Source organism: Nyctibius grandis, chromosome 14 (assembly GCF_013368605.1).
Source record: "Nyctibius grandis isolate bNycGra1 chromosome 14, bNycGra1.pri, whole genome shotgun sequence".
In the NCBI taxonomy this organism is placed as follows: domain Eukaryota; kingdom Metazoa; phylum Chordata; class Aves; order Nyctibiiformes; family Nyctibiidae; genus Nyctibius; species Nyctibius grandis.
The window spans coordinates 13156726-13182037 of record NC_090671.1 but is presented as its reverse complement, the minus strand read 5'-3'; the positions used below and the strand labels follow the sequence as shown (position 1 = coordinate 13182037).

The 25312-nt window shown below is 43.7% G+C and overlaps 2 protein-coding genes across 4 annotated transcripts in view; one reads left to right on the top strand and one right to left on the bottom strand.

Annotated features, from left to right (window-relative positions):
• Positions 1-25312, bottom strand: part of RNF34 (ring finger protein 34) — a 39510-nt gene that overhangs the window by 3428 nt on the left and 10770 nt on the right. The window contains exons 1-4 of one of the 3 annotated variants that reach the window (XM_068412442.1): positions 6157-6246; positions 2331-2549; positions 559-948; positions 202-255 (exon numbers count right to left, since the gene is read on the bottom strand). In XM_068412442.1, the coding sequence (XP_068268543.1) occupies positions 202-255; positions 559-948; positions 2331-2549; positions 6157-6162 (669 nt within the window). In that variant the 5' untranslated portion in view covers positions 6163-6246. The other 2 variants (XM_068412444.1, XM_068412443.1) reach the window with 2 other exon arrangements.
• ANAPC5 (anaphase promoting complex subunit 5) lies at positions 10069-24749 on the top strand. Its single transcript, XM_068412712.1, is given in 18 exon segments — positions 10069-10297; positions 10398-10477; positions 11297-11406; positions 11809-11918; positions 11920-12005; positions 13206-13272; positions 15057-15158; positions 16340-16530; positions 17460-17541; positions 18288-18377; positions 19319-19500; positions 19981-20116; positions 20352-20426; positions 21213-21334; positions 22485-22592; positions 23109-23256; positions 23855-24017; positions 24420-24749. Coding segments are annotated over 18 exon segments (2271 nt in total). The 5' UTR covers positions 10069-10093; the 3' UTR covers positions 24635-24749.

Sequence of the window (25312 nt, the reverse complement as noted above, 5' to 3'; positions counted from 1 at the left end):
AGCACCAGATCTGGTGCTACATTAAGCTGCAGCAACTTGGCTAAAGTTTTATTCTTTTTAAAGCAAGTATTTGCAGATCTGCATTGCTAGACACAGCTAACTCGGAAAGAACTCGAGTGTGAGAGTGAATGTTGACCGAGATCTAAACACTTTATGGTGTCACATCCCAAAAATTCCTTCTTTGGATAGTTCATATCTCACCTGCTCTTCTGCACTTTCTTCTTCTTCGTTATTTACAGGTGTTTCCATTTGTCCCTGCGTACAAAATGAAACTATGAAAATTTATCCCTCATAAAACATTTTCCTTTGTACCAAACTGATCACAGACAACAAAGACATTTTGAAGTTTCAGCTGCTACCAATCATTATCGACTTCAGTCACCTCTGTCATCTAAACTAGCAACCTTCTCTGGTAATCTTCTGGTTTCAGGTGAGAGATACAAAAGGCATTTTTCCTGCCACCCCAAACTGCACCAACTGGCGTTTTGTTTTAAAGCTGTGCACACCTATTGAAAACAAGCAGCTATGCTCTACCATAAACCACGTCAGTTACTGTACCCGTAAAGGCGTTCCATTTCCTGTGCTTCCCCTTCTGTTTGCCAGGTCTCCTTGAGACGACACCGATACAGACATAGAAAAGGGATGAGTAAAAAAACCCGAAGTCTGTGACCGTGATGAGTGGAAGCTACTAGCGTCCATGTCCTCCTCCGGCCCTAATCCATGATGGCACAGCACAAGATCTACCAAGTCTTCTTTCTCCCTGCAAGTATCCGTCGGGATGTTTCTGAGGATCAGATACTGGCGCAGATCCTTTACTTTCAGTCTCATTAACTGAGGTCGCTGAAAGGCTGTTTCTTGCAGCAAGTGACAGGTGGAACATCTTCGGAGATTCTCTCGTAAGACTGAACAAACTGAGCAAAAATCCTTCTTGCAGTCACAACACACGTGCTAAGGAGAAGGAGAAAATAACCATTCAGCTGTACGTCATGGAAAACAGACCTACACCCTGCTCCTTCCTTCCCAGGCTACGTAATTTACTATTAGTGTCTCAACTGTCGATTGTGACATACATCATTTTTAGGATTTAAGTCTAGAAAACTGCCCTGTTAAACAGTTTTGCAGGTGTTCCAAGGCAGTCCACTGCTCTTGTAGCACTACTGTCAGTTGATCTGAGGTGTCAATGAAAAAAACATTATGAATAAACAAATGAGTAAAGTACTCAAGTTGTAGTTTAGACAATAAATGAAACTGAAAGCCAGGCAATTTGATGGTATGTTAAAATACTTTTGAATATACTGAGTGTCACTGCTCTTTCCACATGTGTAAAAACCAGCATAATCCCCAGACTTCAAAGAACGTACTTCTTCCTCCATCGATTCAAAGAATTCAAAGTAGGCCTTAAATGGGATCACATGGTAGGTAAATACTCCCCAACACCCAGATGTCATTTCTGAAGAGAGCTTTGTTCAAAAGACTCACTACAATATACAAAAGCTAGAATAGGCAAGGCTTTCACCAGCGATTTTAAACGGTCATTTCATCCACTGTGAACAAATCCAAACTCTTCAAGCTTTTCAGGATTTTAGTAAATTAATATTAGCTTCAGAAAACATCCCTACACAACCCTTACTTCAACAAAGTGTTTGCCATGCAAACAGCAGGACGCATAGGAAGAGGGAAACTGAACACACAGACTGAGGAAAGAGGCTTCATGTTTATCCAAACAAGTCGCAGAGAATTAGGTCACTGAGTGGACAAGATAATGATGCTGGACAGTCACGATACACAGAAACAAGATGAACAATCTCAATTTTATTTATCTGCATTAACCCACCAAGCTGCCTCCAAATAAAGCAAAAGGCTGCTGGGGTGCAATAGCGTTTAACAGAACTAAACCTGGTGAGGAAACAAACAGCATTACAGGAGTATTTCACAGCAAGAAGCTCTGATATTATATTGCTGGGTTTTAGCTTTTCCATCATCCAGTTTGTTCGTTCCAGCACCCAGCCACTACGTTTGGTATCATCTTCAAAACCAGATTTGTGTTAATGTTCAAGATTCTGAAGCTAAAACATGGATCTTACAAACTAGAATGCACTAATTTTTAGGTCAGACCAGATCCAACGTGTCACCGATTAATGAACATCAGACCTCTTAACTGCTAATCCTGTCTGACATTCATTTCCCGTGACCTCCGAATAAGGCACTTACTCCCTCGCTGGCTATCTGCCTCGGGTTTCCTGATCTAAGGGAAAACACACACTCATCTCCCAGCATGCCCACAAATTAGTTCACATGAGTAAAAATATTATGTAATAGGAAATACTCACTTTTTTCCTAAAAACTGAAAAGGAAAGTCCACAGGCTTTGCAAACGATGTTAGCGCCCGCTGCAGCCGGAGAGGGATATGCCGAGAAGTCTGTATTTGGTGTGAATCTGAACGGGCCAGCACCTCCCCCAAAGCCGGCCTGCTGGCCACGGACAGCTCCAGTACCCATGACCTCATTCAGCAATCCACAGCAGGAAGCCCACATGGAAGTAGCTCCCGCCTGAAAACATTCACAAACCAAAAAAAAAAAAAAAGAAAATTAATATCTGAAATTCCACATCAGATGCGACTTGCTACTGAAGAGCTACTTCATCTGTCATCATCCCAAAAGCACGTGGTGTGGATTCTCAGAGCACCAGGAATTCAGCACACTAACGCCTCTAACAGCCCAATAATCTCCGCTTCCGAGCTGCAAACCAAAGTAGGTAAGATTTGCTTCAGAGAGGCTAACGCAGACACGAGGAGCTCGCTTTCAGAGCTCCTTTTCTAGCAGAGATCCTCACAAAAAGGGTAAGGAATCTGAGGAGGTAACACAACAGCGAAGAAGGACGAGACTAACAGCCAGTCGTAGGTGAGGAGCAAAACCCAAAATGATGACAGGCAGCAACAGAACAATTTCTCATAATTAGTGCAGAGCCGTCCCCTGCAAGAGCTTCTCCAGAACTAATCCAGCTCTTACATGACTCACAATAAAACTCTCTCTCAAAAAACCATTTCTAGGTCCTCAAAGTAACGAACCAATCTTCATTAGAAACTAGCACGGTCTAGTTGCTCCGAGAGGGAAACGTTTTTCAAGCTCTCCATGAACCTGCTCTTTTGTTGTCTTACAAAAGGCCTAACAAAAATTAAAATAACTCTAAATGAACTTATTCTATACTGGTTGGATTTCAGGTTTGAGTCATACAATTCAACCTTAAAACACCACAAACATTTCTAAATACATAAATAAATTGCTACTTTTCACACTCGAAAGTCTTTAGCGCTAGATTCTCTATCGAAAGTGCATATTCTACTTAAAGTTGGAATTTGGACTCCAGATTGTTCAGGTTACATGTTTAATCACTGTCATGTGGCTCACTGAAACCTACTTAAAAAAAAAAATAAGCAAACAGAATCACATCAGGTTCTTTCTGAAAAGAAGCTGAGTGGTACAACGTCCTTTAAATGTAATTTTTTTTTTTTCTGGTTAGAGGTGTTCTGTTTTTCATTCCAGGGAAGCATCTTTTTTTTTCAAAGCATGAACACATAAAATAATTGCTTTTGAGACTTGTAGTTCTTGCTGCAAAACAGAACCAACCAGAACATGCGCTTCAGCTCAGAATGATGGTGCTTTAATTCCTGTAGTAACTAGCCTGATTTCGATACTAAATTGCACGTTTCCCCTGAACCCAACACAGTCCTGTTACATTTGTGGGAACTTAATAACTGGGGATACACCAGAACGTCTCCTTTCAAACCACTGGGCACAAAAGGTCAGGGAAGAGTCCTCACTCTGGCTTACAGAGAAGCTGTGAGAAACAATGCCATAGGACCAGACACGTTCTACAACGCCTTCATCTAAGCGCCTTAGTATGGAACATCAAAAGCATCTCTCCAGCCCACACAAACCTGGTACTTCACTTTCACTGTCGTAAGCTGACATTAAAGTGTTGCAATACAGCGAAATATCGAACACCCCACCGCTGTGTGCAGTAATAACACCCAATGTACATGCAACAAATTAAATTCACTAGTCTGATTTTATAGGTATTTCAAGAGCAAAATTCATCCCAGGCATAACAAGAAAGCTCCACGCTGTGGGCACGCCACGCTCAGGAGAAAATCTTCCTGAGCTTCCTGTGAACGGAGCTGAAGGGAGATGAACTCCAGCGGCCCTTCCCTGACCTCCAGCCAAGCCCAGGCCGCCCCAGCACGCGGCTGCGCTCACAGACCATGGGCTTGGAGCCCGCCTGATGGGTCACCAGACCTCTGTGACAATCATTAAACCATCATCGAACTAAGACTTGTTTTCTGCTTTTCAATAACAAAGAGTGGAAATAGATCAATATTAATTTTTCCTATACAAAACAGGTTATGCATAATTATCCTAGTCTATTAGGCAAGAGTAATTAACTGTTCAGAAACACATTTTGAAAACCAATGCCTTAACCCAAGAGAGTTCCAGGTTTTAAAACCTGGGACTTTTGAAAAATATTTTTTCTCATCTTAAGGGAAAGGCGTCAGCTGCAGAAACATCACTCTAATTCTTCACATTCTTAAAAACTGATGAGTGAGCTTTATATCTAAAAGATATAAAAATAGCAGCATACAAATAACAGAAAAATAAAACAATGAACCAAAAGGGTCTGTCAGAATTCAACTCACTTTGTTATACGATTGTGGTTTTTTAGGGGGTCATGGCAGCAGTGGGACACACAACTAAAAGGATGTAACACAGTTGCTACCCCAACCTTGCCCGATAGTTTAACACCTGCTGTTTAGACTTATTTTATTCAAGAGCCTGTAACAACTGCTCGGACATCACTGTCAACACTAAATAAATACACACTTAGGAAATTTTTGTTACCCATTTTTGCTACATGAATGTATCAAATGTATCTGTTGTTAGTATCAAACAGAAAATCTCTTTACACTTACTGCCAAGTGTTCAGTCACTTTAAGGTGACAGGTAAGGCAACCTGGGCATCGCTAATTTTCTTCTTAACCTAAGTCAGCTCTGGGTTCTTTCTGTGCACTAGTGTCATTAACCAATAATTGAATCACAGTCTCTAGACCTTTCATATTACTCTACAAAAGAAATGAGCCCATGCTGAAAAGCACCAACACAAGACACAAACGAGATACACTAAACCAACAACTCCCTCCCTTGAGAAGTAGTTAAAATCCTGCCCATTTCTGCACCAAAAGCCTTTCCAACCACATCAGTCACCACTTCCACGTTCTCTTCTCACAAGCTGCCATCAGCTGTCTTCCCTCTCCATACCTTATGTGCATCCTATACAGGCAAAATACTGCGTCTGAACTTCTCTGCTCTTCTTTTTGGCTTTAAGGGTGTTTAGCAACCTCATGAGAATTCCACCTCAGCAGGACACCCACCCCAAGAAGCTGCGAGGCTGTCTGCTGCTCCTTACCCACCTGTGCACGCAGGATGTGCTACCAAAGCCGGCAGACCAGGAGGAGAGCAGCAAAAGGGATTTTATTTTTTTTTTTTAGCTGAAATTTCATCTTTACACCCACCCTGAGATCAAGCAACTCTTTTCCAGGGGTCGAGCAGCCCTCGGAACCCGCCGAACTGGGAGATTCCCGGTCACCACAACCCCCAGTGCTGCCCTGAAGCCCAACGACAACCCCGGTCGCGGAGAAGCCCCTTCGGGCACCGAACCCCGCGGCCGGCCGGGGCGGGCCCTCCCCGCCAGCCCCTGCCGCGCCCCGGCGGCGGCTGCCTCCCAACCGCCGCCCCCCTCCCAGGCCCAGCCGCCACGCACCGCCCCGAGCCCGGCTCCGTCCCGCTCGGAGCCCTGCCGGTCCTTCAGCCGCCGCCGGGGATCGACCGCGGACGGTGTGCGGAGACGGGCTCGCCTCAGGCGGCGGCACCAGGCCCTGCCCGGCAGCTGAGTCAGCGCAGGGCGCCGCGGCTCCTCGGCAAAGCGGTCCCCGGCCGTCGGTAACGGGGCAGGCCCGGGGAGGGCGGGCGGCCAGGCCGGGCCGGGCGGCCTGAGGCGAGGAGGGAGGGGCGGCACGGCCCCGTCACGCGCCGGTTCGCGCCCCCCTTCCCCAGGCAGCGAGGGGAAAGACACTCTCCCGGCCGGATAAACACCCCCCCGCACCTTCATGGCCGCTTCACCGCCGCCACTCGCCCTCCAGCGCCGTCCGCCGCCGCCTCAACCGGGCGCCGACCGCCCCCCCCCGCCCCGAGCGGGCCCCCGCCCTGCGCGGCGCTCCGGCGGGCCGCCTCACGGAGGGCGGGCCTTCCCGCCGTGCGCCGCACGCCATTGGCTGTCCCGCCGCCGATTGGCGGGCGGAGCCAATGGGAGGAGAGGAAGCGGCTGTGAGTAGGCGGGGGCGGAGGTTCCGCGGGCGCTGAGGGGGGGGGGGCGCGCGGAAATCCCCCTGAAACGCGGAACGAAGGGGCCGCTGACAGCTCTAAGTGCGTAAATGATGATGTCACTGAAACAAGAGAGAACTTTTACCTCATGGTTTTGGGTTGGGTTGTTTGTTTCCTGTGTATTTAAGGAGGTGCGCGCCCCGGGGTAACGGAGGTGGCCGTCAGCCGCCCAGGCCTCGGGGCTGGCACAGGGCTGGGGGTGAACCTGCCAGGCCCCGGGGTCCTGGTGCTTGGGCACCTCTGCGTACAGGCAGGGCTTTGTCACAGAGAGAATTAAAAGCCTCGGTTCTGTAGCCAAAAGGCCAGAGAGCTGATTATTCCACCAAGCCCTTTGGTAATAATCTTTAAATAACAGTAAAGAAGGTTTATTATTTAAAAATCCAGTTCCAGCTAGCTTCTAGATGCGATTTTTTTCTCTGTGCTATGAATGGGATATATATATATAAAATAATAATCATAGGTTGTAAGAACGGAAACCTTTGAACCAGAATATTATATTAAAGAAACCCCAACAATACAAACCCAACCAAGTCTTCAGGAAAGCTTTATGTAAGAGCACACGGGGCCAAGAACAAAGGAGGCCTTTGCCAAAAAGAGGAACAGACAAAAGCAGCTGAAAATAAATTCTGACCGCAAATCAAACTTACCCGTACAAAAGGTTGCATGCAATCTTTAATAATTCCTGCAGGCTGGATCTATTTTTGGAGCAAGTCAGATACAAGAACTGAGTTTCAAAAAAAATCGGTACATAATTGCCACGAGAATGGCGCCGTCGTGGCAGCTTTAGCATCAAGAGCAGACACGTCGTGCAGTTCAACTTCTGGATTTGCACTGACACCATTGAAAGTAAGACCATCTCTTTTTGGAAGAGCTTATGCTCCTCGACAAGCTTTGGATATGCTATTAACTTTTACACATCATTTAATAAAAATATCCTTTTTTTTTCCCCAAAGAATAGCTTGCAATTTTAGTCAAAGCAACTGAAAAGATAGTAGCAACGCCTTGTGAATACAATGTTGGAACAAGCAATGGCACATTTCCCACATTTCTCATGCAAGAGATTGCTTTAAGACACCTTAAGAAATATCAGTACAGTTTGGTTTTCAAAAACTTCCGTGTCACCTAAATTCTGTCAATTTAGAGAGTCGTCCCTGAAGTACCAAATTATACACAGATTTTTTTTTGTTAATAATCTTACATTAAAACCTGAGAGCTCCTCATGCAGTCGCTGCAAGGGGAGTAAAAACTCTGTCCCACAGATGAGCCAAACTGAGCAAAACCTACGATTTTTTCCTTTAGCTCTGTTAAAGACTTGCCAACAAGAAATCCTCCCCAACACAGATGTTTTAGGGAGTAACGTGGGCCTGACAGAGCTGAGATCTGGTGACTGTGCTGGCAGCTGCTGCTCCTGCCTTAATTTGGGCAGATCTTGATGAATCATACCCGGTACCATGTGATCTGAGATCACTTCTAATGCATTAGCGTGTCCCAATTGTAACCACGTAGATTGTTTTTAAACGGGGAGCTTTAACTCCGCCGGCTACTCTGTGGCTGAGAAGTAGCATTTGCAGAGGTTCTATTAATAAATACTTGCCCTCACTTGAGCCTTCTGGATTGTGCCAAAGCAGCATTAAAAGATTTAGATCTATTAATGCTAGACGTCCCATTTACTTCTGCCATGAAATAAGAAGTGACGATGACTCGCTGCAGCTCAGTAATCCCCCAAGGTTTTACATATCACGAGAGAGCGAGGTAGAGAAGTGATTCTTACCAGGAATAGTCAGCTGGTTTTCGTGTCACAATTTTACAGTAAAGTTCAAAAAGTTAATCACTGGGCTTCATTTGGGAATTTCAGATTGGATATTAATACCTGTGGGAAGAATCATTATAGCATTCACTTTTCATACCAGAGACACACAGTACTTTGGAATTAACCTTTTCAGAAGTTTTCAGACTACAGAGGCTTTGCTTGACAGATTCAGCGTTGCACGAAAACGCGAGGATCCCCACACCCCGACAGCGGCCTTTTCATGCTTCGTGAGCTCAGGCACGTTACTTAGAGCCGTCAGCCTATTTTAGGGAAGATAAAAGATCACTTTTTCAGTTGTGTTACCTAATCTTGAGTTTAACACGACCAAAATCATCTCTTGCTGCTTATTTGGAGGGCTGGTTTTTAGCCGTGTGAGGTCGTTTAAATATGCTTAAAAAGCAGGTTCTAAATGTTCTCTGCACCGCCCGCGGAAGGACTGTCAGCAGCGTTCGCACGCTGGCTTCAGAGCGTTACACAGAAACGTCAGGACCAGATGTGTGTCGTTTCCTTTTTCCTCCAAGTTCTGCACACGCTGGCTGCCGCTGGCCTTTATCTCATCTCCCGCCCCTCCCCACCAAGCCACTCCATCGTTTCAGTGTTTCCGCCCAAGCCGTCATACTTTATTTTCAGGAAATGTCAGTAAATTGACTTTTATAACATAATAGCTGGAGTTATTTCCTGAGTTTTATATTCAGATACAGTTCAATGCGTATTTAGTTCATTGAGGTCTAGGAAGCTATCATTAATTATGCCAGCAACAACTAACTACAACATTAAGTTTCTTAAATGTAAATGTATTCTAGAAAATTACTCCACGCTCGATTCGCCTCCTCCTCCTCTCACCACCCCCAGGCATGAATCAGGAGGAACTCAACTGAAATCCCCGGGGGACATGCAGATGTATAACAACATTTGAGTTTTGTTTTGCTCTCGCTTACAAAAATGAGAACTATTATAATAATTGGAGTATTTTCTTTGGGAACATCGCGCCTTAATGAAGTAGTTTAGCAAATTATTGAGAAAATAAAGACTTATGCATGGAAATATCTTTATTGCATCACAACTAATTTGCAAGAAATCCAATCTGACAGGAGCGAATTCACTCCGTGGTGGTCTCCGGCTGCACCAAGGAAACGCTCGCAGCAGAGAGTGGATCAGTCTCCCCGTACGGCCCAGCGGATCCCGTCCTGGCCTCTTCCGTGGCTGGCTGTGGAGAACTGCCGTGTCCTCGCCGAGCTGCTGCGCCTCAGGCTCCCCAGCTCAGTGGGACCCATGGGGCTGACCATGCCTGGGACAACGCTGGTGGCGGTCATGCCTTTCTCAGAGGGCTGCGGCACATCCACAAAGGGCCGTGAGGATCCCCAAGACCTCGCAGGGTCACGGTTCGGGTGCTGGCCACACCAAGCCACTGGCCGCAGTCCCCACAGGCCACTCGGGCTGTGGAAGGAGCAGCATGGAGGCCTGCGTCAATGGAGGAGACGTGACTGCCCGCTGGGTGATAACAGGCTGTGGCCAGCCCACACGGCCGCTGGCCATGGCTCGCCACTGCCTGGCTGAACGGCTGCGGCAGCTCGGAGGCGGCCCCGCGCCATGCAGCGCGCCCGCCCGCCCTGCGCGGCGCCCCCGCCGCCCGCCCGGTGCCCTCCGGGCAGCCCCGCGCGGACCCTTCTCTCCCCGGAACGTCTCTCCTGGGCCCGGCCCGCCAGTCGGCCCCTCGGTGGAGGCGCACAGCTCCGCCTCTGATTGGTCTCGGCGCGACCCGCGTGACAGAGGCGGCGGCGGCGATTGGCCGGCGGGCGGGGCCGGTTTCCCGGGCGACGGGGCGGCCGGCGGGCGGCCGGGTGCCGCCATGGCGAGCGTGCACGAGAGCCTGTACTTCAACCCGATGATGACGAACGGCGTGGTGCACGCCAACGTCTTCGGCATCAAGGACTGGGTCACCCCCTACAAGATGGCGCTGCTGGTGCTCCTGAGCGAGCTGGGCCGCGCCGGCGCGCAGCTCGGCCTGCTGGAGCGGCGGCGGCTCAACCAGCTGCTGCTGCCGCTGCTGCAGGTCGGGGACGGGCCTGGGCTTGGCCCTGAGCGGGTGGGAGGGCAACCCCCATGGGCCGCCTGCGTTGTGGTCTGTCGCGACATGTCGCTCTCCTCCCCAGGGCCCTGACATGCCGCTGTCGCGACTGCGCAAGGCCATCGAGGAGTCCTGCCCGCAGCTGGCCAGCTCCGTGCACATCAGGTGGGCACCGGGGCCGCGCCTCCCCTCCCCGCCCGCCCTCGGGAAACCCTTAAACCGGATCCCTGCGGTCGGGGGATGAGCTGCTGGGGACCGGGCAGCGGCTCCTCTGCGGGCTCCTCGTGGCGGGAGGCACGAAGTCGCAGCGAGCCAGGCTCCCCTGCAGCGGGAGGCTGAGGAGCTGCCTGTATTGCTCAGTTAATCCCTTCCCTCTTGTAGATTCTGTGTTTTGTCCTGGAAACGTGAAAACGCTGCTGCTACAACCCATAATTCTGTGAAAGATTGTGAAGCGTGCTCTGTATTGCCTATATCTGCTCTGATATCCATGAAGAAATGCTATGAAATGTGTAAATATAGAGTTAAAAAAGTCATATGTTTGGAGCAAAGATGTTCTTCTATGGTTTTCTTAGTTCTCATAAATACGTTCTGACAGGCACACAAACCAAACGTTGAAGCCATCTCTTTTAAAGTTTGTAATACAAAAGATCTGTTTTGACATTAGCTGGCTCACTAAACAGCAGGAGCTTTAAAAAAGAGTCTTTTTTTTGGTTGCTAATTGTTTTGTTAGAAGAAGTAAGGGCAATGGTTGGACTCGATGATCCCAGAGGTCTCTTCCAACCTGATTGATTCTGTAATTCTGTGATTATTAACATTTAATATGTTTCTGTTTGCCTCATGAGTATAAAAACCTTCTGGGCATAATGAATTAGCTACCACTTGGTTCTGTTTGTGTTTACTCATCTATACCTGAAATAGAAGAATATTTTATTTGATGCATGATATTAGTACCCTAAAAAAATGTGGTTTTCTTTCCCTGTTTAGGTTAAAACTTATGGCAGAAGGAGAACTGAAAGATATGGAACAATTTTTTGATGACCTTTCAGATTCGTTTACAGGGACAGAGCCAGAAGTTCATAAAACAAGTGTAGTAGGTAACTAATTATTGTCCATAAGCTATATTTGATGTGATACCTGGTATTTATGTAATTCACTCAGGATACAGCTGTGTTTTTCTTTTTGGGGAGGAGTAAAGATTGCATGGTATGATTTTTCTCTTGCTCAGATATTTTGTATTAACCAATAATTTTGCATATCGTGCAGCTCTTTCTGATCTTAACAATTTTTCTGCGATTAGATAGTCTGTGAGATTTGCCACTAAACTAATACCAGATTTACACCCTGCAAAACTGAGTTTTACCAATTGGTAGGCTGCGATGAGACACTTAAATGAAATCAATAATGTGATTTAAGCTTCTGGTTATTATGATTCCTGGTGTCCTCTCTGAAGCAGCAACCTTACAGGCGGTTGTCATAACAGATGTTTTCCTTTGCAGGTCTGTTTCTGCGCCATATGATCTTGGCATACAATAAACTTTCTTTTAGTCAGGTCTATAAACTTTACACTGCACTTCAGCAGTACTTCCAGAACGATGAGAAAAAAAAACGAAATTGAGGAGAGTGATATGGAGCTGATGAATACGGAGGAACTGGAGGGGAAAATGGAGAAAGAAGAACTTGATGTACCTTTAAGGTGATATATTAATATTAAAGTCTTTCCTACTAAGAATTAGTCTTATTTCAGATTACCTCTGTACACATCAGAGTAAGCTTCAGCTGAAGATGCTACTCCTGTTAAACCTTCCAAACTCCATGAGTGCTTGTCTACACCCTGTGCGTGTCCTGTCACTAACAGCTGTGATATTGGGATGTAGTGTACTGTAATCCTGTATTTTTTGAGCGCTCAGTCACGCTGACAGAGCTGGGTGGCCTCTCCGTTTCCTTGGTGCCACCATGTGGTAACACTAGTAAATGGCAACAGTTCTGCTCAGCGTCTGGTAGAAGATGGCGGTACCCCGTTCTCCTGCTCACTTAGGGAATTGCAAGCTGAAGGCCAGATGCTGCCCACAGTTCCCTTGTGTACAGCCCACTGCTGAATGACTTCAGCTGTGCTAGTGTGTGATGTGCTAAAGCTGTTGGAGAGGTCACTTCCAGCAAGGAAAGATTGCTCGCTAAGGAAAAGTTAAGCTTAATGTTTTTGGTTTCCCATTTCACCCTTCTCCAAAGAACTCACATTTATTTTTTATATAAAAAAATGAGAAGCAAGTATTGAGACTTTTCACTTGCTAAAGAAGCGCTCCACTGTAAGAATAATCCCAAAAGCATTTTGTGTATCCGTATATTTAAAATGTACATTTTAAACTGTCTGTATAAACTTGTGCTTGGGGATGCTCTGCTACAGCATGAGTCAGTCAACAGCTTGTGGAGTCTGGCTGTACTCTGTAGTTGATATCTTTCCATGGAATATGCTTCTATCTGCTCTTGCAGAACAGCTGTTTTCTGGAGTGATGTGTGTGGCCAAAGAGCAACTTCATTTCATGGTGACTGTCTTCAGAAGAAAGGAAAAACAGAGCAAAGCCATTTGAATATGTCAACCCCAAATCCTCTGTCTGCTGTTTTTCTTTGGGTTTTCACATGTATTTAGGGTAATATTCATGTTGACCACGGTCTCTGCAGGTTGAAGATTACAACTAAACTGTGTGGAATCATTTGGATTGCTGACTTTGATGTAGTAGATTTTATTCTTTATTAAGTTTTCTCCTTTTAGTTTCCTTTCATGCTGTTGAGCTCTAATATAAAACTTTATAGAGCAAAAGTGTGGAGTGTCTGATAAAATTATTTCCTTGTGTTCTATTTCATTGCCCTTGTTTCTAACCAGAGTGCTTCTTATCAGGGAAGAAGAGATATCTTGCAGTGGGCCTCTTTCCCAGAAACAGGCAGAGTATTTTCTTTCTCAACAGGTATGTTAATTCTGAATAAAGTTGGGTAAATGATGCATAACATGAATTTCACCTTCAATTTTATCCACAGTGTCAGACATGATGTTTTCTTAGATCTGTTAAAGATTTGTTGATATTTTGCATGCCGTTGCTCAGTAGGAGCACTTGGGGCTAGAAGTGTTTTACCTAGGCATGTACACCATATGATGTTATTTGATTCTGAGAAGGTCTCTTCTGTTATGACTGCTCACCTCAGATTTGATGTCTGCTAAATGTGCTGTTTTGTTGATTATTCCTGCTGGTAAATACAAAATGGAGCAGAAATACACGTGAGCACAAATGTCAGTAAATGTGCTGCATGCTCATAATAGCTCACTAAAAAAATGAAATACATTTACAATGTATATGAAACATTATGTAGTATAAGTTCAAAGTAACTTCTCAGTCCCATTAGGATCTTTACTGTTAGGGGTTGTTGAATCTGGTAGCCTGATCATGGCAAGGCTCCTGCAGCTCCATTACCCCTGGTGCGACCAGTGGTGAGGCTGAGTATGCTGTCTGTTACCCTGTTCCCCTCTCTGGCTCATGAGGATGAAGGTCCATTAGTGTGAAATATATACACTTGGATGCTCTCACGTGCATTATCTCTCTCTCTGTCTTGATTCCACCAGTAACTGGGCTTATACACTCAGTTTATCAAGTAACTGGCCCCTGGCTTGTCTTGTCTCCAGTTGCCTCCAGCAGAAAGACAGGACATGTGTACAAATGCGTCTCTTGGTTGACCCAAAGGCCCCACAGTCTCTCCATCACTTGGCTTGGGACCTCCTGGTTGGCCTGGACTTCCTCCGGTTGTCTCGTGCAGAGAAACGTATCTGGCCCAGTCTTATGGCTGTTTCAGTACTTGGTTCTCAAGCTGCTTATCCTACTTTCTGCCTAGTCCGGCTTGATGTTGACCAGTGGTCACCCACTGACATGCCTATTGTTGCTTGCTCCAGCTGCTGGCACCACAGACACACAGGCCTCCATGACCTGTGGTCCCCACTCCAGTTTACTGCCACCACTGGCACCCAGAGCCGTGTGATCCAGCTCCAGTTGCTGGCACTGCAGCCTCCCTACACGCATGCAGAACAGGGAACCCCATACCCAGGAGCACAGTTAGAAATTGGGTTGAATGAGAAGACAAGACAGGCTGCAGTGATCTAGGGCAAGGTGTGGGTTTGAACTGCAGGGACGTTCTGTTATGCCGTGGTTTTTAGCTGGTGTGTTTTACGTAGAGTATCTGTTACCAGTGTGTATAATTTTTATTTTCCTTCTAATTAGAGTATTATGGAGGAGACGGGATGTTTAGGAGGGTTCTGAAATTTGAAGTCTTTTTATTATTCAGTAATGCTTATTCTAGTAACTAGATTATTGTAATTTTTTATTAATTTGCTGAAGCAAACTATGGATTTATTTTTATCTAGTTTCCTAAATTTTTTTGTGAGGAGACACGTGTAATTCTGGTGAGCAATCCATTGTATTAGTTCTTCAAAGGGAAACTTAAACAGAATTCTTTAAGTACCTTTAACCAGTCCTTTGAATAAGCTTTTATTTTACTTGGTCTCTCTGATCTCTGGAAAGTGAATGCTATAATACAGTATAGAATAAAACTGCCATTGATGTTTCAGCGTCATAGTAGAGCTGTTACAAAATCTTTAATGCTCTCTTCAAGCAGATAACAAACTGACAAGCATGTATCAAAATACATTTGTAACCCTTCAGATTGAGTTACTTATCTTACTTTTACTTTTCAATTTTTATTCCAGGCTTCTTTATTAAAGAATGATGAAACAAAGGCTCTTACTCCAGCATCTTTACAAAAGGAGTTGAACAACTTGTTAAAATTTAATCCAGACTTTGCTGAAGCAGTAAGTGTCTTTTTCTTCATCCAAAATGGTTGTAAAGGGATTTCTTATCTCTAGGATGGGATTATTTGGGAGTAATTTATTCTATATTGAAATAGAAGCAGATGATAAAAATGTGAGCAAGTTGCATGTAAATGTTTAGTAATTCAGACAGAAACTCCTGAAGGTACAGAAACCTTAATGAAGCTAAGTACTTCACCACGTGTCTAGCTTTATGCACAGGTACAATCCTCTTAATTTTGGTGGGACTATGTGAGTGCATTCTTGTTGAACTAAATCTAAAACTTATTTCCTTTTACACATGTTTTTCTAAGAAATTTCAGGCCTCATACTTCCGTTATTTAAAAATCACTATTAAGTGCAATATCTGTTGATTTTGCTTACTGATACTCACTTTACTGCTGGTGCTTAATAGCAATTTATACTGAAAGCAATAGACAATCCCCACTGAGAGTCAGTTCCAGACCTGTGCTGCGAGCATTTGCATTGTTCCTAGGCAACTTATTCCTGAGCAAGGTCCATGAATTTCCAGTCAACTCTGTCCTGCCTTGCTTTCTAACTCTTCCTCCCAATAGCCCTGGGCTGAGCAGACAGGATTTTCCTTGCTCCTGTTGGGAGACATATCCTTGAAAGGGCTGCCATAGCAGGGGCTGGACTTGACAACTCCAGAAGTCCTCTCCAGTGTTCTGTTTGTCTGACATAAAGGGTTGTCCTGCCCAGATCTCAATGACAAGAAGAAAATACAGAGTTTTAGCATACCCTTTTTACCTGCACGGCATTTGGAAGCAGTGTTCATGCTTCTGAGTATCTTCCTGAGTGCAGACACAGTGGGAGTCATGCCTTCATTCCCACTCTCACTTAGCACATAAATACAGGGATTCGATCTACGTAGAGGTCTCAGACTGGGTGGGATAATTCTGACAGCCAGATCTTGGCCTATGTGACACCATTTGGAAGATCCTGTTAGGGAAAACAACCAATTTTATCCAAGATTTATGGAAATTCTGCACAGGTAGTATCAGGATTGCTGCAAATTCTGATCAAGAGCTTTTCTGGCCATATGGTATTTCACAGTTGCACTTGCTAGGCAACCTTTCTCAGTAAGAAGATACATAGTAATTACAAACAAAACCTTTGTTTTAATAGTACTGTGTAGTTAAAGCTGATTTTGTTTCAATTTTTAGCATTATTTAAGCTACTTAAATAGTCTCAGAGTGCAAGATGTCTTCAGTTCAACACACAGCCTCCTTCATTATTTTGACCGTTTAATTCTCACTGGAGCAGAAAGCAAAAGCAACGGGGATGAAGGTTACGGGCGGAGTCTGAGATACGCTGCTCTGAATCTAGCTGCACTGCACTGTCGGTTTGGCCACTAGTAAGTTAATATATTGTACCACACAACTAAAATTCACCTTGTTGCAACTCATCAGTGCTGATAGGTAGACCTTTTGTTTCTGTTTAAGGGGCTTTCTCTAATTTGATAACAGCTGTAGTTGTGTTGGGTTGGAAATTTCTTGGAATCTTGATTTGTTTTGTTTTGGTTTTATTTTGACATTTATTTGGTTTCCATAATAACTGAGCCATCTACAACAGGGTAAGAGTTGACGTTTGTCTGTGTCCAGTTGCAACTGTTTCCTAGGTATTTAAGTTCTCAATTGCTACATTTCTGTGACCTCAGAAAGGTCAGTGGACACGAATGCCTATTTTCAGCTATATTCTCCAGAAAGTGTGTTTGGTTTTCTGTTAACATTCAAATCAACATAGAGCTGATGATCTGGAAAAAGAATAATAATAAAAAAAAAAAGGCCATGTGAGCTTTTTTTAATTTAAAAATGCCATAGGGGTGGGTGTTATTTTACTGATAAAGCTGGCTTACCCACCTCCGTGTATGGTTTGCACTTATTGACTGCTGCCTGGATGCATCATGTAAAAGGACTGGAGATGGGAAGGACATCTGCAAAACTGAGAGCAACAACATTTTCTACACAGGCAAATACTTGACGTTGCCTCTGTTCAGACAATAACTGGGCACACTGGCATGTACAGGGGTTGAAAGCCCTCTTAGGGGTTACAGTTGCATTTTTGTAGTGGCTTGCAGATGCCATCTTGCTTATTATCCTCAAGACTAGAACATATTGCTGAAGTGTTAGGAGGAAAATACAGGCTTTCTCAGCAGTCTGTTAAATCAGAGTTATCTTCTGAGTGCAATATGCATAATTTAGATCAATATTCCTCTGTATCATAATGCTGTATTTTAAGCACTGTGGGAGTACTAATATGTTCTCCCTTTTTGTTTGCTGATAGCCAACAGGCTGAACTTGCACTTCAGGAAGCGATCCGAATTGCACAGGAGTCTAACGACCATGTCTGCTTGCAGCACTGCCTGGTGAGAGCTGTGTTGAAATGGAGGTTAAGTCATCTTTGTCTGTGTTATCTGAGCCTTTGCTCAGTGAACTGTTGCAGAACTACTCTTACAGTAGTACCTCATCAAATGCATCGGTAATTTAAATGTGACTGTTCAACAGTGGGGTGACATTGCTTCTGGCAGATGGGTCACCCAGAGCAAGAAACTGTAGGGAGACCATGGGATGGTTTTGTTGCAACTCAGGATTACTTTCTTAAACAGGAGTTGTGATCCCAGAGCACTAAGATCTCGGTACTAAGCTCAAAGTGTTTTAAAGACACAAAGTGTTTCATAAACTTCCTCTGTACTGTCTGTTGGATTCTCAAGGAGTAATCAGCCTCCTTTTGAGCAGACAAAAAGGAGGAAGGAAAGACTTTGATTCCTCTGTATTTTGTTCTGTAATGAATATTATTGTTATAATGAATTGGCATCAATGGTATCAAACTCCTGAGATACTGCTTTACAGAGTGAACTGTATAATTGGGTTTCTGTGCATTATTCTGAACCTCCAGCACTGACTGCTGTCAAGCCAGTGTCCCAGCCTAGCTGCACTTGTGATATATTTCGCTGTGCAGCGTTTAATAGAAGTTTCCTTGGTATCATATTAATTCTGAAGAATGGTTTTTATTTCCAGTGAGTTTTTGTGCTCTGTGCAAAATGGAAGAGAAGTTAAAAGTGCTGCAGCCGTTAGCTATTTGCAATGAGATTTTAACCTTTCCCCTTGCTAGAGCTGGTTGTACATCTTGGAGCAGAAGATATTCGATAGCTGTGTTCTGCTGGAGCACTCTGTAAACAAATCTTTACATTTTGGTTTGCCGGTAAGTCCATTTCATTTACCTTTATTCTAGGACAAACACAAGTGGTGAGGGGAGTGTGCACAGTAGGGTTTTGGGGTTTGTGGCTGGTCTGTTCAAAATATGTAAATGAATTTAAACAAATCTATTTTAACACTCCAAAATCTAGCTGTTCCTATTATTTTTACTCTTCATACTAACAAACCAGAGTTCAGTTGCTTTAATGCTGGTGCATTATTGCAGGGCTGACTGGTTTTCCTTCTTACTTGTGTGTTTTTCAGGCAGAAGAACCCTCTGTGGCTACTAGCCTGGCCCCATGCACCATTTTGTCCTTAGGCCCATAGCGCAATCTGCTGGCGCTCAAGGGAGGTTCTTATGCCTCCTCCTTCCCTGAAACTTGGTGCTGATGCCTCTGGCAGGGCTTTGAACACGTGTTTACTTGTACAGCTCTGTCCCAGCTGTGAAATCTTGCAAGGCAGCCCTCACCTTAGATACTTTTGTGCCCTGAATCCTTTGGCTGTTAATGTTTAGTTCTGTCTTCCCCAAAACCTGCAATCTCTTTGTTAAGAGAATTTTCTGAAAGGAACTAAACTGCTGATGTTGGGAGATGAGAGCAGACATGGCTGCTTGGTGGGGAAGGGGAGGGAAGGCTCTCTGTTTTCACAACTGTTTCATCACTGGAGAAATCCAGGTACAAGTCCTGTCATCCTCTTTAAGCCTTCTGTGTGGGGGAGTGGAAATTACCTTTCACATCTAACAAAATGGCATTCACATATGTGTGGGTGTGCATAAGTGGGTATTTAAAGAAATGCATGGAGCAATGTTCCTTTGTCTGTGCTGAATAACGTCACCTCTTTTTCTTTGGGATTTTTTTCTTAGTTTTGAACTCTTGCTCTGGTGTGATTTGCAAGCGTAGCGTACTCTATTGTCTTTCAATGCTCTTGGTATTTTTTTCTTCTTCCCAGTACCTTGCTTCCCTGGGAATACAGTCCTTGGTTCAGCAAAGAGCTTTTGCAGGAAAGGCTGCCAACAAACTAATGGATGCCTTAAAAGACTCTGATCTGTTGCACTGGAAACACAGCTTGTCAGAGCTTATTGATATTAGTATAGCACAGAAGGCTGCCATTTGGAGATTATATGGCCGCAGGTACTTTGTTTCTTTTGAACTCTTGCGTTAGCTCACTGTACTTGTTCGCACATAATGCATTTTGAGTTATTTATATAGGTGTAACAAGTGACTGTGTCTCTCCAGTGCACTAAAATAAAGCAATCAGACTGTGATTCACTACAGGCTGACTGCAATTATTTCCATTCTCTTGTGTTCCTTTAAAATTCATATTGGAGAAGAGATTGAGTTTCCATTTAGTAGTGGCAAAGAGTGCATAAATTGTTCCTGTGCCCCCATCTTCAGCATCTCTGTGCTTAGACTGTGTGCAGCTTTCTGTATGTAGTACTTGATGTGCCTGCATAGTCCAGAGTTCCTGGACAGCAGTTGTTGTACAAGTTTTGATTCTCCTGCAGGCCCCTGGCTTATAAGAAAATGTAGACTGTTGTCATAACAAGACCATAGATTAAAAATCATTATTGTTTGTTGCTTGAAAGCTAAAAGGTGTTTCTCTTGCACAAGCACCATGGCACTTCAACAAGCCCAAACCTTGCTGAGCATGAACAGTCTGGAGGCTGTGAACGTGGGCGTCCAGCAGAATAACACAGAGTCCTTTGCTGTAGTATTGTGTCACCTGGCTGAGCTACACGCAGAGCAGGTGAGGTTTGTGGATACTTGCACAAAATGGCATTTGGGTGAGAGGACGTGTGGGTGTTACTGACAGAGTGCGAGACTTGGCTCGTGTTTTGTTCTGCCTTTCATGTCTGCATTGGGGGCGAAGAAAATGCAGCGTTTTTACTTGGCAAGTTCTTTCCATGAAGGTTGTGTTGAAATCAAGGGGAGTGGTGCTTGCCCCAGCGTACGTTAATCAGGATGCTGTTTCTGTGTTACAGGGATACTTTGCAGCTGCTTCTGAAATACTGAAACACCTAAAGGAAAGATTCCCTCCCAACAGTCAGCATGCACAGGTAGAATATTTATAATTGAGCCTGTAAGTTATGTAACTATTATACAATAGGATCTGAATTCCATTGCATCTGAATTCTTTCCTCCGTATGCCTTGGGCTCCACGTTTGCTAATTTCACTTGGCTCATGACCTCACGGGAAGCTGTGTGGCATAAACTTTTCTACAAAGGCATGAAGGAGATGCCTCGGTTGTTTTAAGACTGGTGAGACATTTATCTCACCAGAGTGTCCTAAGAAAAAGCTGATTAAATAGAAGTGTCATTGACAGAGGAATATACATCTCCTTCATGAGCACATATAGGAATTAAATGCTCTGCATTGATTTGGAGCTTCAAAATTCTGTTTAATTAGTGCTGCTTGTTTTGATATGTTACAATTCAGAAATAACTGAGAGAATAGGCCAGTTTTTATGTGACTCTGGGAAACACATTAACACATGAGTCTATAAGATAGTATTTACATTGAAGTGTTAAAGATTCCATTAAATATAGTTTGGTCCGTTTTGCTACAGAACAAGTCTACTGTTACAAAGCATTAGTAATGATTTAAAAGAGCTTTTTTACTTAAAATGCAGTCAAATAGGTGAGCTTTGGTTTTGAAACATTAACCCAGACCTAAGCATTTCCACTGACAACAGTAATTTAGTAAATCCAGTAATTGGACAGTGGAGTTAGTTGTGTCTAGACATAAATATCCACGGGGGAAGATAAAAAGTAAGTTCTAACTTGGGATTAGAAAGTGAGCAGGCACAGCTTCTAAAACTTGTTCCTGCATGTTCTTTGTTTAGCTCTGGATGCTGTTTGATCAGAAGATACAGTTTGAGAGAGCAATGAATGATGGCAGATACCATATAGCAGATTCTCTCGTAGCAGGAATTACAGCACTTAACAGCATTGAAGGCGTATACAGGTAAGAAACCATGAATCTCTGTACGTTGTCCCATGAAGATAATGAAAAATTCAACAAAATCATTGCTGGCAGTCACATGTGCTTACATTCTTCCCTTTCCAGAGCTACTTACGGTCATGTTGTCTAACCTGTAGTGCTTATCCATTAGAGTATGTCCTGCAATAATAATTTCTAGTTGATTCTCTGGACATTTTAAGAACTGGAGTGGCACTGCTGAAGTTGGTGTTGTTCTAGAGCTGTAGATCTGTTGTGAGGACACAAAATACTTCTTCAAAATCTGCCGTGGTAACTGCACTCAGACCTAAGCACAAAGCAGAATTTTACATCAAATAGGTAGGGATCTCGGGCCCAGGCTGAGCTTGAGTGTCTTTATCTGTGTCCTGGTTTCTATATCTACAAAATGGGACAATATGATTTTTCTCTCACCTTAATGGATTCTTGTTTCTAAATGGAAATGACATGTTAGAAATAGGTAGGGTTAAAACTTGTTATTTGGTGAGTATGAAAAACAGCTGAACTGTTAAAAGCAATTTCTTGTTAGTTTTCAATGAGGCAAAACACCTAAAAACACAGCCAATGCCAGTCAGCTGAAAGATCAGTGTTCAAGCTGTGGGACCTGATGCTTGTCCTTCTGGATTGGACCGTTTGTGATTTCCCTGATCTTTAAATATTCGCCTCAGTGCCTGGGTTCAGGGTGTTTGTACACATCCCCTACTGCCATGTATTGGTTTCTCATTTCCCTGTTCTCGCTCTTTCCCTGTTGCTCCATATCCTTGGTAGCTCAAGCCAATTGTACCTACTTTACCTCCTACCTGTTTTTCTTACAAATAATTGCTTGTGCGTTCTAGCTTGCACGCCCTCCCACTTCTGCTGCCTGTTTGGCCTTTGTTTTTGGCAATCCCTGTTTCTATCTAAAGCTGGTTTATGAGTTTGATCCTTTCTGCCTGTGAGTTGTCCAACTGGAAGCAGAGATACCTGGTTTTCCCCTTGCCAGCGTGTATAGCGTGTGTACGCTTTGTCAGAATGCCATTCTGCAGTTACAAGAAACAAAGGTCACAAAATACAGACCTATTTTACAGTGTTCTAAAGAGCAGAATTGTATCTAAAATATAAAAATACAATCCGTGATGTTTTCTTTCTACCACGGCAGAAAAGCCATTGTATTGAAAGCCCAAAATCAAATGTCAGAGGCACACAAACTTCTGCAGAAATTGCTGATCCACTGCCAGAAAATCAAGAACACCGAGATGGTGATTAGGTAAGAATGTTTCATTTTCAGAGTATTAAAGCCACTTTGCAGTGATTAGATCAGCCATTTCAATTTGTCTGTGTTCAGACTTCACTAGTCTTCAGATTACCTACTACGATTTGGAGATTACAAAATAATTTCATTTATTAATCATGGTATAGAGGAATCCTCAAAACATTGTGGAATTGAAACCTAGTCATCTTTACTATGGAAACTAAAAGGTAGTAAAATTAAAGTTCCACGAAGGCTTACAGAAGAAGAAACACTGCATCCAAAATAAATAGGAAATAGAAATGTATGTGTGTAATTGCACCTCTGTGCTAACCTTCAGAGTAGTTACAGTGTTATTTAATCTTTTGTATGTCAGTGGCATCTCCTCTTAAGGGTGTAACTGAAGTTTATTGCATATGCAGTAATGTAATTTGTTATAAAATCAATATCATTATGGATGGAATAACTGGGAAACAAGTGGACATTTTTCATCAAAAGAAGATGTTTGTAATTCTTTCCCCCTGTTTTGGTTAGTGTGCTGCTGTCAATAGCAGAGCTCTACTGGAGATCTTCGTGTCATACCATAGCATTGCCCGTCCTGCTGCAGGCCCTTGCCCTCTCTCGAGAATATAGTCTACAGTACTTGGCTTCTGAAACTGTGCTGAACTTGGCTTTCTCCCAGGTATGTCTGATTTGTGTTTTCACAGGGCAGCATTTATTCTGGGGATCTGGATTCTGTTTGACTTCTGTGAGATTTAAGAACACGACCTTGTTGGAATGAAATTATTGATTCTGAATAAGTGTATTCTAAATGTAAAATCTGTTGAGGAAGTTAATAAAAGTTGAGTTTCATGTCTATCACTAAGATGTGTAGTTATTGCATATAATTAAGCAGGCAAGCATAAATTGACCCTGCCTTCATTTCTCCAGTTGTTATTTTTTATGCTAGTGTTTTGGCTTTCTAGTAGCACACTTTGGCACGTGTTTGAATTAAAAATAATGCTTGTAGTGGAGTTCAGTTGTATGGCTTATTCTGAGCTGGCAGAGACGTGGTTGTCAGCACTGACTGCGGTGGGGAAGCCACGCCTCATCATTTCAGAGAGCAACTCATTTCTACTAATAAGTTTTGATTTAAAAGAAGATTGTGGAGAAAAAATTTACATCCTTGTCTGTAGTGCGTTGTGTTATTAGAAACAGATGTGGCTTATGTTGGTCTTCTCAGAAGAAGCTGCTCTTACCAGTGGATTCCAGTATTAGACCAGCAAGTATTTCTCTTTCAGCTGATCCTTGGCATTCCTGAACAAGCCCTGAGTATTCTGCACATGGCCATAGAACCTGTCCTGGCCCATGGAGCTGTCCTGGACAAAGGCTGTGCCATGTTCTTGGTGGCCAAATGTCAGGTGGCTTCTGCAGCTTCCTACACTCCACAAAAGAAGATTGAAGGTAGTATGAAGAGTAATTCTCCTCACTGAAACTGTACTCAGAAGTTGAGAAGTGCAAACCAGTGTATATACTGGAGTCCTGCTACACCATCACTGTTAAAAGAGTTTCAGTGATACGGCAGAGCGTGTTACCTAGTTTATCAGATAGCAAAATGAATTTGGAGTTAGCTGTTCAACAGCTGCAGTGTTTATAATGGACTCTTGTTTATCTGCGTACTTGCACACGCGTATTTTGCAGCAAAGGCTGAACAACAGAACCTAGCTGGGAGAGCATGTTGCTAAGACACAAATTGTTTTGAAAAGCTGAGGAATTTATAATTGGGCTCCTTAGAATTGAGCTGTATTGCTTGGAGCTGTTACTGTGATATTATCTTAAATATGACTGTCCCCCTTTTTCCCACAGCTTTGGAATCCGCTATCCTGAACCTAAATGAAGCCAAGACTTATTTTGCCAAAGTGGACTGCAAAGAGCAGCTCAGAGATGTTCTCTACTTCCAAGCCCGGCTGTTCCACACCCTAGGCAAGACCCAGGAAAGGAACAAATGTGCCATGTTGTTCCGTCAGTTGCACCAGGAGCTGCCGGCACATGGTGTCCCCTTAATCAATGCCTTCAAGTGATGCATTTAAAGATGAGATTTGTTTGTTTTCCTGTTTTTTTTTACAAATTTTATTATATTCAGTCATCCGTGTTTCAGAACAACTGCCAATAAATCATGGTCTCCTATTGAAGAAACTTGTGTTTTGGTTGTAATGACTTAAGGGAAAACATAGCTTTCCACCCACTTCACTTTTATTCTGTACTTGAAATTAAGAATTGAACGGGAGGAAAAAGGAAAAGGCTCTCTTGAGTGCATTATAAACACGCTGAGGGGAGTAGCAGAGTCACGATGAAATAATATCTGTTCTTAGTAGTGACATTTTCAGAATCAATGCTGGCTTTATGAATGCCGGGGTACAAAAAATAGTGGAAAATGTAGGCGAAGCTCCTTTGTGCTCCTTTTAAGTGGTATAGAATGAGGAGTCTCATTTAAAACCTGTCCTTGCGTTTAACCTGCCCACAGTCACTGTTTACTTTGTAGAAACAGATGGTGCTGGCAGAAGGGAAAAAAAACAGGATTCAGTTGGAGAGGTCTAATGGTGCAAAGTCCCGGCGTTGTTGTTACGTGTGTCCTTGTGCAAAGAGCGGCTGAGAAAAGTAAAGGGTGATGAGCAAAAGCCCCAGCTCAGCTGAAACGTTTTTATTGTGTGTGTTCTCCCATAGGTGCTGCGGAGAATTTACCTGCTCTGGTTTTATGG